General features: G+C 41.3%; 1 protein-coding gene across 3 annotated transcripts in view; it reads left to right on the forward strand.

Moving 5' to 3' along the window:
- The window catches only part of SLC22A15 (solute carrier family 22 member 15), an 88,173-nt gene that overhangs the window by 49,008 nt on the left and 25,137 nt on the right, over positions 1-14,028 (forward strand). For 2 of the 3 annotated variants that reach the window (XM_068540574.1, XM_068540575.1), the window contains exons 5-6: positions 5,028-5,157; positions 9,208-9,423. In XM_068540574.1, coding sequence (XP_068396675.1) covers positions 5,028-5,157; positions 9,208-9,423 — 346 coding nt within the window. The remainder of the gene's footprint in view (positions 1-5,027; positions 5,158-9,207; positions 9,424-14,028) is intronic. The other variant, XM_068540576.1, reaches the window with a different exon arrangement.

Consider the following 14,028-nt stretch of genomic DNA (forward strand, 5'->3'; position numbering starts at 1 on the left):
CTTTTAAGGTCACTTTTTCAAGTAGTGGGTTCAGACTTGCTGGGACTTCCCAAGAAATGAGTAATGATCGTGATCACGACCACTCACATTGTCCAGGGAAGACACAAAGGCACCCTCTCCTGGGGTTTTGGTTTTCCTGAGTCTAAAATCTTGCTCAGGGACTTCCCTGGTGGTGCAATGGTTAAGAATCTGCCTGCCAATGCAGGGGACACGGGTTCAATCCCTGGTCCAGGAAGATCCCACATGCCACAGAGCAACTAAGCCTGTGCGCCACAACTACTGAGCCTGTGCTCTAGAGCCTGCGAGCCACAACTACTGAGACTGCATGCCACAACTACTGAAGCCCGGGCGCCTAGAGCCCGTGCTCTGCAACAAGAGAAGCCACCGCAATGAGACGCCCGCGCAACCCAACGAAGAGCAGCCCCGCTCACTGCAAGTAGAGAAAGCCCGCAGGCAGCAACAAAGACGCAGTGCAGCCAAAAATAAATAAATAAATAAATTTATTTATTTTTTAAAAATAAATAAATAAAAAATTAAAAAAATTAAATCTTGCTCATGTAGAGCATCATGAGTACATATTTTTCATGTACCCAGCACACTCCTCTATTAAAATATTCACATTTGACTCTAGTTGTTCCATGAAGAAGATGCTCTCTTACAAAACACATACACTACCCCCACCCTACCCAATTCTCTAGGACTATTCCTGTCCTGTTGCATATTTTGGGCAAAAAGAAAGATCTCCTGGTCTCTTGCTTCCTTGCCATTCGGCCTAAAGACAGTGAAAAGATTGCTCTTAAAACGCATTTACCTTCCATTCTTGTCCTTGAAGCTGAGTTAAGATGAGGCTATTAAAATTTCTATAGCAAAGGGAAAAGGGAGAAAGGAAAAAAACCTGCAACAGTGGTATCAGATGGTTGCCAAATTCAATGTGAAATTCAGAAGGAGCTTGAGAGAGTTCCCTGAAGGCCAGTGCACTTGACCTGCACCAGGACAGAAGTAAGATTCTGATGCCCCTGGAACTCTTTTGTGAGGAGCTTCCTTCGTCCCTCTCCCATGAGCCGAGTCTTCCCCAGAATTTTGTCCTTGGCCTTTCTTTCTAAGCTGTTTTCTCTCCAGCACAATTTTATACACTCCTATGGCTTCAGATACGCTCATGAACTGCAAGAAACTGGGAAAAAAACCTAAAAGGTTAGCAATAGGGGATTAGTTGGAAGTAGCCTAATTGTTTAGCAGTTTAAAAAGATTTTGAAAAATTGTGCTTGATTACAAAATATTTGCAGTATGTATAAAATACTATGTAAAGTACATATAAAAAAATATAAGTACAAACTGAAAACATCCATTTTTTGACCAATTTTCAGTGTATTGTTTAACAAGAATGAGGATAATTGATTGAAAATTATTGAGAGTAGAAAAAATAAAATACTAAAGCTATGAAAAATGTCATATTAATATATTTATTATTTATTTTTCTTATATAAATATAACAAAAGGAATTGATGTTCATTGTAAAAAAAATCAAGAACATATAGAAGTGAAATATAAATAATACATATAGTCTTACCAATGTAAAGACCACCACTGTAAACATATTGCTGTGTATCCTAGAGCTTCTCCTTTGCGTATCTGTTCTACAACATTCGTTTATTAAAAAGACCCTGCCATGTACCAGGCACTGCCTTTATAGACACTTGTGATAAAAGGGTGAACATGGCAGGCCAGGGTGGGGGAAGGTCCTTGCTCTTATGGAGCTTATGTTTTAATCAGGAGAGACATAACCAATATGAGGTAATTTCAGAAAATTTTAAGTGCAATGAAGAAAATTAAACAGGGTAATAGACTAGGCAGTAAGTGCAGGGGACAGATAGTTAGAGAAAACCGAGATGTAGGTGTTTGATCAAAGATGTGAATGATGAGGGAGGCCTGGGCATCTGAGATTCTGAGAGAACATTCCAGTCAGATGGAATGGCAAGGACCAAGGCCCTGAGGTAGGAATGAGTTTCTCTGAGGACCTGAAAAGAGGCAGTGTGGAGAGGCAGGGGGAGGTTGGGATGAGATCAGGTTGGATGGGCAGAATGATATAGGGCCCATGATAGGCCAAATGAGGAATTTTGGTGTTTTTTTCACTCACAGTGCAGTGAGTAGCTAGTGAGTGAATTAAAGAGAGGAACAATGGGATCTTGTATACAGAAAGATTACTCTGGTAGGCGTGTGAAGAATCGATTATAGAGGAACAAGAGTAGAAATTGAGGGGTCATTCAGGAGGCTGGTGCGGTTGGCCCCATGCAACCCAGAGGCAGCTTAGACCAGGTGGGAGTAGTGGAGGAGGAGGAAAGAGGGTGCATTTGAGCTGGATTTGGTGGGAACGTGACCTGTTAAAGAACCAGCAGAAAAGGCAAGAGCAAGAGGAATCAAGGGGACTTCATGGCTTGTGCTTGAAAACTGGAGGGATCACTGGAGACATTTACAAAAACGAAGTCATCACTATACACTATTTTCTAACCTGCTGAAACTTGGCTTTTACTAGTGCGAACTGAGTGGGAGTAGCAGACATGAAATTAATTTAAAATAAGCAGAAAAGAAATCTGAAAAATAGGCATAAATACCCAAAGGCCCATAAACAGTTATACAACCACCTATGGTTCTCCAGAATTACAATGTGCAAAAGTGGTGATTTGAAGTGTTCTTTTTTTTTCTAATTAAATTTTTTAACCAAATGACCTAGAGCCTTACCACACCTGTATCTCCTCACCTTATCCCTGTTGTCATTTCGGGACATACATGTGCAGCTTCTTGCTGGATATTAGATACAAATGTCTACTGGCGCCTCAAATTAAACATATTGCTTTCTTTTACCTAAAATCTCCATCCTCTTCTGGGAGCTCTATAGGAACGTCATCATTTTATTTAAAGCCATTAAACTAGAACCTTTGAATCATTTCCTCCTATCCATTATATCCAGTTGATACCAAGTCTTTCTGAGACAGAGTTTCAACTGTGATGAGCTTAGGTATAAAGGGAAATCATTTGGTTAACACAACCAAACCACAGGAGAGACAGGCCCTTGCGATACCTGGAACCCGGAAGTCAGAGGCATCTCATTTCTGTTTCCCATCATCTCTGAGAAGCTTCCTCTGCTCAGTCAGGGATGGGATCCAGCAGCTCTCAGGTTTCACCACCACGTCCAGTATTTAAAATCCTTGGTAGGAGCTCTGATGGTCCCAGCAAGAGGCCCATGACTGGCAGCCCTGACTTGAACCACAGGGGTAAAGTATGGGGAGGTCATCTCTCTGAAAAAGGGAAAGCGTTCTTGGAATTAGAAAGGAGTACTAGGTAGACACTATTTTATAATTATTGATAGAGGAGGCTAGGTAGAGGAGGCTTCCAGATGGCTTTTTGGGGGAGGTTAATAGATATAAGGGGCTATACCCATTTTAACAGTAGGACGATATAACGTCCTCACATTTGTACCACATGCATTGTTTCATTTGAAACCAACAACTACCCTTTGGAGTAGATATTATTATTTCTCTTTCCTTGATAAGGAAACTGAAGCTCAGAGACATTTAGTGATTTGCCTAAAGTCACACAGCAGCATGTGGCAGAACTGGGGTCTGAACTTGGTCCTCTGAAGTGGTCCCATCCTGTGGTCTCTTGTCTTTTTGCCTACATTGTTGTCAGTGGACACTGAGTACTCAGGACTGTTCTGAGCAATGACAGAAAGCCTTGTTCTTGGAAACCTGGTGCTATTCGGTGCACTGTAATGAACCTGCAATAGCTATTGATTATCTTAAGTTTCCAGGGAAATCACAGAGAATGGAAGTCCGCATTCCCTTACTTAGTGGACCACATGCTCTGATTGGTTTTCTGAGCACACTGAACTTGCTGTCACAGCAGCTTTCCCTTCTGCGTCCCCCTTTTCCTCACTAGGGCAGACAGCATACAAGGCATTGTTTTTGTTATAGGTTAATAATCTATGGACAAGAATAAAAGAAACATTTGTCTTACAGGATTGTTGTAGAAAATTCTTGTAACAAGTCCTATTGCTGTGGGATGCCCCCAGGAGCCCGCCTTTCCCCAGAGGGGTGGTGACAGGGAGGGGAACGGTACAGAGTGCAGGCTCTCCAGTCAGACAGACCAGGGACAGACAGCCTCCTGTCTGGGCCACACACAGCCCTGTGTCCTTAGGCAGTGGCACCTAACTTCTCTGAGCTCTATGGCTGTATATGGCTAATAATGGTACCTGCATTATAGGACAATGTAGGGATAAGGCTTAATACTCGATAAATAGTAGCTGTTATATAAATAAATAGCGATAGATTTAACTACTACTAATAGTAGAAGGTACAGAAAGTATGTCAGAGGTATAGAATTTGTGAGTATATTGGGCAAGGCAGTGGGTTTGTACCCATTCAGCATTTATTTCAAAAACCATAGGATCCTTAACAGCCCCATAGTTGATGAGTTTTCTATCAGTGTGCTGACAAAAATTCATGCTTCATAAAACTTATATTCTACTTGGGATAGACAGACAAGAAACAAATATAACTGATGGTGATATATGTGATGGTGATAAATTAAGTGGGGAAGGACAATAGGGAGAATTGGGGAGTAGGTTGTGATTTAAGATAAGGATTTCAGGGACAGCCCCTGTGATAAAGATGCAGTCCCAGCATTGTCACAGTCTCATGACCTAAAAACCTTCCCACCATGTAGCAAACAATATTTCCAAGCCTCAGCCACAAGTTCCGGTGGATGTCAGTACAACATCAATGCAGAAAGCACTTGGGCAGGCCCTTAGAATTCATCTTGACCACATGTGGTTTGTATTTTTCATCTGTCCTTCCTTCTTTTCCACTGATTTCCTGGCCTCTCTTCTAGTTTTATCATCTGATCCTCCATATTTGTGTAGGTTTTTCTTTCTGCTGACATCTCACAAGGAAGGGATTGACTCCGTGACCTGGGTTGGAAATGGGGCTGCAGATGGTCCTTTCCCCGGTAACAGGTGTCTTTTCCTGAATTAGGGTCGATCGGTGGCCTCTTCTTCGCAGTCGGCATCGCCCAGTATGCCCTGTTGGGATACTTCATCCGCTCCTGGAGAACCCTAGCCATTCTGGTTAACCTGCAGGGAACAGTGGTCTTTCTCTTATCTTTGTAAGTAGTTTTTCCTCTTAGACTTTTAATTTAATAAGCAGAAGGAATGTCTTAAGAGGATGCGGGTCAATGAGCGACGTTATTCCCTTTCAGGAGTTTGCCTGAACTGACTTTGGTGAAGAACTAAATTCCGCAAGCGCTCCAATGCTTGGCAGCTCCCGGGAAGAGAGATGCTTAATTAATTCAGAATGCAGGTATCCCTTGTTTAAAGTAACCTCTCAGTAGAGTGCATTTTAACCTTCATATTGCCAGTGGAGGGTACCAATTTCTTTTTTAACCTAATGCTTCAAGCTTAAAGATCTTCAGGCTTGGTCAGATCACGTGCTAGGGGTGCGACTGAGGTATGATATTATAGAGCAATCTGTGCATATTGAATATATAGGGACACCTCTTCATCCCACGGATGAGTATAATTTCAGGGCCTCTACATGTGGACATGGGAAGATACTCAGATATGGGAGAAATCCTTAGAATACATGGACTCAAAGCAGTAAAAGGGTGATACCCTGGTCAGGGCAGGGTTCTACGAAACACTCATCCAGAGTATCACACCATGGTCCTCTAAAGGCTGTAAGATGAGCCGCCAACTTAGGCCTATTTCACCAGAAGTTTTATTGTGCTTCTGAAAGGTTTTCTCCCCTCAGGTATCAGACCTCTAATTTTAGTCATTAAAATCTTTGAGATAAATACAGTTTTCAGCCAACGGTACCAGCTTTCTTCTGTGAAGTGAGAGATACCCGTAATAGAATTTTCACTCAGCGATTTGATATAGTAATTCTTTATTCAAGTTCTACTAACTGAGATTTGGTGGGAATTGACCTGAAATCTGTTTTCATTCTCTCTTTGAAAGTAAGAAGATTGTTAAGTACAAAAATGAATATAGTAGAAATAGTTAACGTATATTTAGAAAGGCAAGATTTATGAAATGCATTTAGTTATGTGAAGGAGAATGACATAATTTTATTAGAAAGGAAAACAAACCATATTTTATGCGCTTGTGTATTGTAAATTTTTGGAATAAATGGGTTCCTAGTATAGTTCCTTGAATTAATAAGCATTCATGTAAATATCAGTAGATCAACGAATTTTCTTTTTAAATATTTAATAAGTCGCATACTTCTTAATCAGGCTGGCTTTCATCTCTCCTTCAATAGCAGAGTGACTTCACTGGATGATCCGAGCCATTCTGCTTTTCCTTTTCAGAATGTGTAGTCTGTTTGTTACTGCTTAGTGCTAGGTGGGGACATTGACTCACTGGGAAATTAATTCAGGTCATGAAAAATAGAAAACAGAGAAAAGAGCATGTAAAATCACAGTATATGTGTGTTCCATCAGGCCTAGAAAGTAAGGCTTGCTGCAGTCAGCCTCCAGTTTCCCTCCCATCTCATCTCACACACGCTGCTCCAGGCACACTAAGCTGCTCTCTGTTCCAGTTTGCAGCTTAGGCTTGTCTGCCTCCGTGTCTCCTACTCAGTGCTATTGCCGGCTCCTTCAACGCCCTTCTCCCCATCCCTCTTCTTTCTTAGTTGATAGCGTTCCCAGTTTGCTCAAATGCCACCCCCTCTGCATTTTTCCAGGTCAGACCTCCAGTCATTCGCTTTCTTTTCTTAATTCTGCAGCACTAAACTGGCACCTTTCAAGTGGCCCCTTATTTCTGCCTCACCCGGAGCCTGTCCTCTTTATAAAGCAGGAACTCTCTGATAGCACAGGCTCTTTGCTCAGCTGCATTTCCCCCAGCTCCAGAGCTCTGGGCCTTCCTCCACATAGTAGATGCCTCGTATCCATTGGGCAGATGTTGGCACAAAAAACCTTTGGAATTAGCCTGCGTTAGCCATCAGCAACATCAGAAAAAGTCATGTTATTTTAGAGACATACCTTGTTTGTTTTACTAGAGACATTATTACTTAGCTTAAAAACTCCTTACTTTCACAGTACTTGAATTTGGATAGTTTTACTTTAGAAACCAGTGCCCCCTTAATTTACAAAGGTTTTCCACCTTTAAAGAAATTCACAGGACATTTTTGAGCAGAGGCCTCATTGTTAAATTAGCACGGTAACTTCTAAAGGTGAGCACAGCATTATGTAGCAGGCAGCATGTTCAAGGGCCTGCTTTTTCTTTTAAAAACATGTCTTACTGTTTTGCATGTGCAATCAGCGTGTGTTAGAACTCATATTCCCAAATCTGTCCACTGGCAGCTAGGTAAGGCTTCGTTACTGAGAAGCTTATAGGCTTCTCAAAATGTGGAGAAATATCAGGTCCTAAGTTTCCATAATCCAGATAAACCCTTTCCTAAGTAGAGATCGTTTTATTAACTCAGAGTCAAATTTCCAAAGCCTGAATATCTCTCAAATGTCATCATTAAACATGATTTATATAGTTTTAAAAGTAATTTTTATTGCTATAAACAATTCTGAAAACACAGAGAAGCTTAATAGGAAGGGGAAAAATGACTTAAGTTATCCAAAGATAATAATGACTTCCTATATTTTGACTATTTCCTTGTTGGTCCTTTTTCACTCCTCTTAGCGCTCCTCAGCTTTAATTTTTATTATCATAGACTTTCTAGCATTTCACTTATATTTCTATCCCAAGTATACTCTCTATATTCACCCCACTAGTCTTATATTCTTCTTATTTGTATTTAGACTTGATCAGGTAGTTTTACATAGGTACCTCATATATGGGCTGGTGGACAGGGCCAGTGGATCCAGTGATGATCGGCAGACGTAACTTCCAACAAAACAATATTTTACTTGACTATTTACTTGTGTGTTAGTAACAATCATCAGATAGCAGTGAAGAAGTAAATAAAAGAATTTTTCAGGATGTTGTAGAGGCCTTTGTTCCTGCTTTTGTTGACAACCAAATGTTGTACATGAATAATCTCTCCCCAGTAGCAGAACTCCTGGGAAAATGCCTGCTTTTTTGTTTCCGTGTCTTTCCTCTCAGCAGCTATTACATTGCTCTGTACAAAATGAAAGTGTTCAGTAAATGGTTATTGATGAACTGGCTGTCCATGAAGTTCCAAATCCTGTGGTGTTTGTTGCCAATTCACTCTCCTTACTGAAAGGCATGGGGAGTTCTGAAAGGCACCTTAAATAGCCTTTTTGAGTATTATTCATACAAGTTTCATTTTAGGAAAATAATATCAAATTAGATCAAAAGGTACTTGATGCTGTGTTTTGTAAACAAGGCTTCCATGTTCCTGCCACCCGTTGGTTTTTGCAAAGTCCTCTAAAAGTATGCAGAACTGTGAAGAGGAGAAAAGATACGTAATATCTAAGTCTTGAAACTGTTGAAAGATATCAGTGGCAATAGAAATGATCAATACTTTGTAGCTATAGTAAGAAGTAACTGTTGTTTTGGAACTGGAGAAGTTAACCAGAAAATAAACTTTTATTCTTGAAGGTCTTAGAGGATCACGAAATATCCTCAGGACATATTAAAGTGAATGTGTTAGCTGATTGGAGTATTTTAAAGCTTTAAAGCTCAAAAGTAGCTAAGATGTGATAAACCCTTTTTCATTTTTATGTGTAGTCTTAAAATAAACTACCTTTTAAATAACATATCACTGTGTTAAAAACACTTAAAAATTCTTTTCTGATGGATAACAGAGATTTTAATCTTCTTTGTGAGGCTTTTTCAGAACTTTAAAAACCCACTCTATAGTATTATTCTAACAACACTTGGCTATGATTTAGAGCCATATCTCTGACACATGCTTTCTGAAGAATTACTCAGTACTGTAAACTTAACTTGCCATTCATACATTAAAATTTACTTGAAAGTAAACGCATACTGTTTACTTTTTTACTGCCATTTTGGGAGAGTGTTTTTGGTTTCCATTCGTAAAGGAGGCCATCATTAAATGATGGCAGCTGTTGACAGTAGCCCTCTCTCTCTTCCACGTGTCATTGGGAGAGTCAAGCTTTAGACCTAACGTGGAATCCGGTTGTGGTTTGGGGACCACGTACGGCGTGGGTGATTTGTCTCCTTCTGGTGCACGTGTACCTATACGAATATACTGCCTTTGATGACATCTCTTTCAGATTCATTCCTGAATCACCTCGTTGGTTATACTCCCAGGGTCGACTGCGTGAGGCTGAAGCCGCCCTGCACCTCATCGCCAAGAGGAACCGCCAGCTCAAGTGTACCTTCTCACTAACACACCCGGCCAACAGGAGCTGCAAGGAGACGGGAAGTTTCCTGGACCTGTTCCGCTACCGGGTCCTCTTGGGGCATACTCTGACCCTGATGTTCATCTGGTAATTCTCTCTAAGGGCTCTTCTGTTGATCTGCAACTCAGGTTATTGATAATCAGTTATTTCTTCAGGGTTACAGAGAATTTCACTCACCTGTGCTTTCTCAGCATCCTCCCCTTCAAGGAGGAAATGATGGTGCCTGGCGGCAGGTTTACTGAACTTGTAGAAGTAGGTGTCAGAAGCACATCTTTGCTTATGAGGTATTTAATGTAAATTTTTAAATCCCCCTTCCCCACTCCAAGAAAAGGAAAGCAAGGAAGCACACCAGAGACAGAAGACTTTCTAAGGAGGACTTGGAGGCACCTCCCCTTGGTTTTGGCCTCAGGCACTTAGATAGCACATTCTAATTGCAACGCCCTATACTGCATTTTGTGCGGCATCCCACTCGCTCACTCAACAGGTGGGCTGAACGTTATGCCTCGTGGGAATGAGATCCTTGGAGTGTGAGGTGACAGCCTCAAAGCCACATGTGCAAGTCGGTGAATGAACGGATTAGTACTCTCTGAACCTGATTTTCTAGTTTGGCTGATTCTGACCTGCCCTCAAAATGTTCTCAGCATTAATGTAAATTGTACTGAATGGTTCAAGATTGTGCCATTTAAAGAATTAAATTGTGGAAAGGGGAGCAATGGATGGTTCATACATAGAATTTGTGGAGTACCATGGGTTTTAATACTATTCATTCCATTAAAGTGCCATAAATGTAATTTGGTCCAGGATTGGACACGAATATCATATTTACTGGCCTAGAGGACTGTTGTGCTATGGTTTGCCTGTATTTGGCAAGAAGCCTGCATAGAAACCTACATTTTTCACTTGGGAAAAGAGGAGAGTCATTTTATATGAAATTAATCGTATATGTAAAGCTAAAAAGAACAGTATATTGAGAATAAGAAGCTGCCAAGATAGTTTTCTATATCTTGATTCTCTTTTCCCACCCAACCAAACCCTGGCTACCACCTGTATGGTTAGGGGCCAGGTCACATCAGCTGCCACCGTCCCCACTGAGCCAGCCTAGTGCTGGAATATCACAGATGCATAAGAAATGTTGAATGAAGGACACACGTTTGGAGGCATGGAGATTAAGGGAGCCTTTATTATTTATTTATTTATTTAAAATGTTTATTGGAGTATAGTTGATCTACAATGTTGTGTTAGTTTCAGGTGTACAGCAAAGTGAATCAGTCATATGTATACATATATCCACTCTTTTTTGGATTTTTTTTCCCATATAGGCCATTACAGAGTATTGAGTAGAGTTCCCTGTGCTATACAGTTAGGTACTTATTAATTATCTATTTTATATATAGTAATGTGTATGTGTCAATCACAATCTCCAATTTATCCCTCTCCCCGCCTTGCCCCCAGTAACCATAAGTTTATTTTCTATATTTGTAACTCTTTTTCTGTTTTGTAGATAAGTTCATTTGTACCCTTTTTTTTTAAGATTCCACATATAAGCGACATCATATGATATTTATCTTTCTCTGTCTGACTCACTTCACTCAGTATGACAATCTCTAGGTCCATCCATGTTGCTGCAAATGGCATTGTTTCATGCTTTTTTAAAGCCAAACCTGACAATACAGCGTGGGAGCTACTAATTTGAGGTTCCACCAGTTGTACAGGAAATCCTTACAAAGTATATTCAGGTACTTAAGGTTCCATAAAACTGCATTTGCATGTCAAGTAGACAGTCAGTCAAACCCTCTGCCTTGAAGGAAGTATCTCCTTTCTTAGGGATTATTTACTTCTTGTTTTTAAGTTTTTGTTTTTTCCAGGAATATTAACTTTTGGGTTCTGGCCTTCAGGGGATAAAAAACAGACAGACAGAAAAACAAACAAACTAGACTTAGAGCCAGGGAGAATGTTCATGTTTATTTTCTGTCTTACACGGCCAAAGGAGCTGTTCTCAAATAAACTTCTTCCCCCGGGCTCAGAATGTTAAAATACACGATAACAGAGACGGTGTCATTCCACATACTGCCGTTCTTTTTGAAGATGCTATAAAATTCTAAAATCTTCTCTGTGGATCTGTCATTGAAGAAAACCTTAACTGGGGAGTAAAATTATACCTCTGTGCTTAACATCTGTTCCTTTGGTTATTTCCCACAGTAGTGCCTTTTTAAGTAGTTCTTTGATGCCCTAAATATACTGTTAAATATTACGCAAGCATTTTAAATTTTGTTTGGGGCCCATAAACAGGATTGAAATGATTTGAATAGCTGTAATTATGCATCCCAACGACCAACTCTACCAGCAAAGAAATCTGCAAACGGAGTCTGAGACCATAGGCCTTCCTTGCCCACGTTCTCCCCATTTTCTCTCACCACCAGCTGGCAACTAAATCCCTCTAGTGTCTTGAACTGGCTCTGTTTATTTGTGCCCTACTTGCTACCTTCACAACTTAGTTTAAATATGTATGTGTGTTTCCATTGCTGGAATACTTCACTGGGATTTCTATTTTTTTTTTTTTAATTAATTAATTTATTTATTTTTGGCTGTGTTGGGTCTTCGTTTCTGTGAGGGCTTTCTCTAGTTGCGGCAAGTGGGGGCCACTCTTCATCGCGGTGCGCGGGCCTCTCATTATCGCGGCCTCTTTTGTTGCGGAGCACAGGCTCCAGACGCGCAGGCTCAGTAGTTGTGGCTCACGGGCCTAGTTGCTCCGCGGCATGTGGGATCTTCCCAGACCAGGGCTCGAACCCGTGTCCCCTGCATTGGCAGGCAGATTCTCAACCACTGCGCCACCAGGGAAGCCCCGGGATTTCTATTTTAAATGCAGGATAGATACACACTAACACATACAACACATTTGGAATAGCGTTACGTAAGGGGGGGGGGGTCTCTACTGCAGATGGAAAGGATTTTTTAAGTACTTAAGGAAAATATTTTAAGTTGTCTAGCCTGCTGCTTACAGGCAAAGTGCTCGGGGACAGGGAAAACAGACAATTCAGTGTCACCTTGCATCCTTACCCGTGATGTCCCAGCTATGACTCTGCTCATCATCCCCAGTATATGAATGACAGCTCCACCCAGGAAGAAGTAATGGGAAGTAGCTGCTGCCTGGGCTAATTTGCCAGAGAGGGATGAGTCACTAAGCAGGCCAGCTCCAGGGGTCCGTCGTCCCTCCCCATCCCTCTCCTTGGTTCCTGTGGCCCATTCTTAATAGTCCAGGGCATTTGGCCCATTTTGCTGTTTTGGCAGAGATGGAGAGAAAACTTTCCCTTTCCTGTTGGTCTCATCATAGCTGCAGCTCATTGGACTTTTTCTAAGGAAAAGAGAAGCAAATGGGAATTTCCTCATAATAAACACTTGTCAAAATGAATTGTAAAAACATAAAAACTAATGAACTTCCGAAGCCCAAGTCTTTTACTGTTTGTATAGAAATTTATGGTTTACAGAGGGGGAAAAGGAGGGGGTGTGGGATGAATTGGGAGATTGGGATTGACATATGTACACTATTGATCTATGTATAAAATAGATAACTGATGAGAACCTACTGTATAGCACAGGGAACTCTACTCAATGCTCTGTGGTGACCTAAATGGGAAGGAAATCCAAATAAGAGGCGATATATGTATACGTATAGTTGATTCCCTTTGCTGTACAGCAGAAACTAACACAACGTTGTAAAGCAACTATACTGCAATAAAAATTAATTTAAAAAATTTATGGTTTACAAAATGTATCCGTATATTAACAAAGCCTAGTCAGGGTTTATTTTCGTTCTATTCTAGTTTGTTTTATTTTTAATACTGCAATTTCCTAGGCACAAAAGGTTTTGCTTTCTGTGGTTTCAGTTACCCAAGGTCAATTGCAGTCTGAAAATATTAAACGGAAAATTCCAGAAAGAAACAACTCATAAGTTTTAAATTGCATGCCATTCTGAGTAGCGTAATGAAATCTCGCACCCTCCCGCTGCATCCCACTTGGGACCTGAATCATCCCTTTGTCCAGCATATCCTGCCCATTAGCCACTTAATCACTGTCTTTCTTATCAGATCAACTATCCAGTATTGCAGTGCTTGTGTTCAAGTCACCCTCATTTTACTTAATAATGGCCCCAAAGCACGAGAGTAGTCATGCCAGCAATTCGGATGTTCTCTTACTGGGCCTAATTTATAAATTAAACCTTATCATAGGTGTATGGCTAGGAAAAAACATAGTATATATAGGGTTCGGTACTATCTGAGGTTTCAGACATCCACTGGGAGTCTTGGAACGTATCCCCCAGCAGATAAGCGGGGGCTACTGTAGTCCCTTCACTCTGGAAGAAGTTCCTATTATTCCCCAACCTGGAGTTTCAGGATGACCTTTGCTCCAGCATAGCTCCTGGGCTGCGGGACGTGGGCTCTGTGCCTGGCACAATGCCTGCCTCCTAGGAGGCGCCCCCTCAGTGTTTCGGCGGTGGCGTGCAGAAATAGATGCAGGGCTTTGCTCATCCTAGAGGAGCCTGCCTCTACCGTGGCCCTCGTCTTCTCTTTCCTGTTCTGGGCGTCTATAGCATATGCACCTGCTGAATGCCAGGAGGGGTTGAGAACCTGGTCAGGGCTTATAGAGTCCCTGTCACCCTGGCCTGCAGGCCACCCGCTGGCGACCCAGGCACTT

This window comes from Eschrichtius robustus, chromosome 3 (assembly GCF_028021215.1).
Source record: "Eschrichtius robustus isolate mEscRob2 chromosome 3, mEscRob2.pri, whole genome shotgun sequence".
Lineage (NCBI taxonomy): Eukaryota > Metazoa > Chordata > Mammalia > Artiodactyla > Eschrichtiidae > Eschrichtius > Eschrichtius robustus.